The following is a 3206-nucleotide window of genomic DNA, read 5'->3' as shown; positions in this document are numbered from 1 at the left end:
TTGTCAGCCTCTGTGTAGCCTCTCCTGTCTTTTTGGCTTGTGTCCTGCCTCTCTTCACTGTGTTCTGCTATCATGCCGGTGGTTTTCTTTGTAACTGCAGACAACACTTCCTCTACACTTAGGAATATAATGTGTAACTCAATTCTTCAGGTAGACATCTGAACTAAAGAAAAACAATTTAAAACACTCAATTAATTTTGTTTTCCTAATTACTTAGTCACAATCAACAATAAAACAGAGATCACATATATATATATATATTATCTGAGGAGTTAATTTGGTGATAACTAGGACCCCTTAGTTTCTTGATTAATTAAGAAATACTTATAACTAATTGGTGAGTTATTTTTGCCTTTAAAAGTAACATAATCATAATCATCTTGAAAGAAATACATGGACCATCTACAAGTTGATGGATATTCATGTTTCTTAAGAATTACTTTGAAAGTATTAGAGTTTAGACTTAGGACAATCATACTCTTATTTGAGAAAAGACAAAGAACTTATCACCTACCCCTAGAAACAGCAAAATTTTACATAGCTCATCTGTAAGAAATTGGAATTTCAGAGCTGTGGAAACGAAGAATGCAGAAAGTGTTATAAAACTTTCTCTACATCAACGTGCTGATTTTATTTCTCAGAAACACATACACTGTATTGTAGTTTCCTCAGGAAACTGCTTTTCCTTCCACTCATATCTGCTGACTCCCAAAGAAAGGAAGAAAGAAATCTAGAGAAGAGAGTAGGGAAGAAAGAATGAAAAAAGCAGAGAAAAAGCCACTGTAGATGTGTTTTCCAGAGACAAGAAAAAATGATCATTGATTGTTAAATAATGACTCCTTTTAATCTTAAAAAGTTCCCCAAATCCCATGCTTATCTCCTCTAATTTAAATTTTCTTTTTCCTGAACACACAAAATATTTAGCTGAATCCTACTTTTCATCTCCTTAGTGCTCCACTGTTATTTTTATTGCTCATTTAAAGCACAGAAGAGTGCTATAACATTTGGATTAGATAAGACATTTATGAGATGTTCTTGAAATTTAACTACCACCTATATCACTGTGCTGTGAAGGAGTGCTTTTTAAGACTAATAAATGTATTGCTTTGGTATAGACAGTATTAAGCTGGAAAATGCTTAATAACAGATGCTTGTGTGTGTAGAGTTTATATCCATCATCCTTAATGCATAGTTCTACTCAGAATATGGGCTTTGAAGATTTTTATGACTGTAGAACTCAAATTGTTATGAAGTGGTAGTCAGCCACTTCATCTTTAATGTATGGAGGACATATATAATTATTGACACAATTATTAAAGCTGGCAAAAATTCTAATTAGTTCCTCATGATTGCTTAGATTGAATATTATTTACGTCCACTAGGCAGTTCATTATTTTGGGACATGAACATCCTCAATTCGATTAACTACTTCCTAACTGGGTAGCAGTTGGTCTGCTCCATTTTTGTCAGCTTGGTGTACACTGCTGTCCATAGTGCTGCATCCTAGTACCCTGCTCACTAGGAAGCTTTGCCCTCTAGCATTTTTTTCAGGGTATCCTTTACCTCTGTGTTTCTCAGACTATAGATGAGAGGATTAAGCATGGGGATTACAAGACTATAAAACACAGAGATCACTTTGCTATGCCTCCATGAATTTCCCGTCTTCGGTTGCCGCAGGTACATGAAAAATAACGTGCCGTAGAAGATGATGACCACAGTGAGGTGGGAGGCACAGGTGGAGAATGCTTTACACTTGCCCTGGGAAGACTGAATTTTTATAACGGAGATGAGGATGCAGATGTAGGAGATGAGGACAGTCATAAGGGATCCAGTGAGATTCACTGCTGAGAAGATGAGGAGTTGCCTCTCTTTGTTGTGGGTGTCAGAGCAGGAGAGCGCAAGGAGAGGGGGGTCAGCACAGTAGAAGTGGTTGATCACATTGGAGTTGCAGAAAGACAGCTGGAAAGTCAGTACTGTCTGTATCACAGAGTTCAGGAAGCCATAGGCGTAGACTCCTACCACCAGCTCCTTGCAGACACGCTGCGTCATGATGGCTGTGTAGATCAGGGGGTTGCAGATGGCCATGTAACGGTCATAGGCCATGGTGGCCAAGAGGAAGCATTCAGTAGTGGCGAAAGCACTGGAGAAATACAGCTGAGCAAAACAGCCTGAAAAGGAGATGGTTTTCTTCTTCACCAATAAATTTTGCAGCATTTTTGGCCCAATGGAAGACGAGTAACAGAGATCAATGAACGCCAGGTGACTGAGGAAGTAGTACATGGGCGTATGGAGCCGTGGGTCCGCCTTGATGAGCAGAATCATGCCAAGGTTTCCCAGCAGGGTAATGAGATAAATCACCAGAAACACCACAAAGAGGGGGAGCTGAAGCTCAGGGCGGTCCGTGAATGCCATGAGGACAAATTCTGTCACCGTGGTGCGATTGCCTCTTGCCATTTTGTTCTCTTACCTGGTGTGAAGAGAAGAAATCTGGTTTAAAATGATCAGATACTTAAAAAAAAAAAAAACAAAAAACAAAAAGCACCTTGTGTCCCCATTCAGGTGTCAGATGAAAAAAACCTAGACTATATTTTCAAATTTATAGTAGTAATGTTTTCAGTGTGATTCTGGACTCCACCTAGGGCCAGACCTCATATTGCATTCTGTGATGAAGAGTGGGTACCACATTTTTCTTGCTTTTGTGGGTCTACTGCAAGGACTCACAAAGCATCATTTCACAAAGGAGAATGAGGTACGATGGCTAGAATACTTAGGACACAGGTTGGAAAGACTCAATGTGGAAGGTGCAAGCAGGAGTTGACTCACTCATTGATTCTTGTCCTTGAGCCAAAGGTCTACTGCCCATCTTTGTTGTGCCAGACACTATGCAAAATGAAGTTGATGTGCAGAGGAATAAGAGTATGCCTGGTGAGAGGGTGCTCATAGGCTGGTAGGAGAAACAGGTATGTAAATAATTAGGTGCAATTTAATGTGGACAGTGCTTTTCTTCATTAGGGCTTCCACATTAATCGTTAATCAAATCCTACGTTGCCATAAAGAGAATAGTGTCTTACATCAACTCACCTTCTGGGAGAGTGTTGTGTTTGGACGGAGGATCAGCAATCTTAAGGGGACATTGAATTATCCCTAATATCAGGCTGAGTATTAGCACAATATAACATTGCAGCATTGGCGAACTCTTCATAGCA

The 3206-nt window shown here is 39.6% G+C and overlaps 1 protein-coding gene across 1 annotated transcript; it reads right to left on the bottom strand.

Annotated features, from left to right (window-relative positions):
- Positions 1-1518: 1518 nt before the first annotated feature.
- LOC311592848 (olfactory receptor 5M5-like) lies at positions 1519-2454 on the bottom strand (the record flags this gene model as incomplete). The annotated part of the gene is made up of 1 exon (XM_084773696.1): positions 1519-2454. The coding sequence occupies one exon, from the start codon at positions 2452-2454 to the stop codon at positions 1519-1521; it is 936 nt and encodes a 311-aa protein (XP_084629822.1).
- Between the last annotated feature and the right edge of the window lie 752 nt (positions 2455-3206).

The sequence above is a fragment of the Acomys minous genome (assembly GCF_964271855.1).
Source record: "Acomys minous genome assembly, chromosome: 2".
Lineage (NCBI taxonomy): Eukaryota > Metazoa > Chordata > Mammalia > Rodentia > Muridae > Acomys > Acomys minous.
Note: the sequence above shows the minus strand (reverse complement) of the source record. Positions and strands in the feature narration are given on the sequence as shown.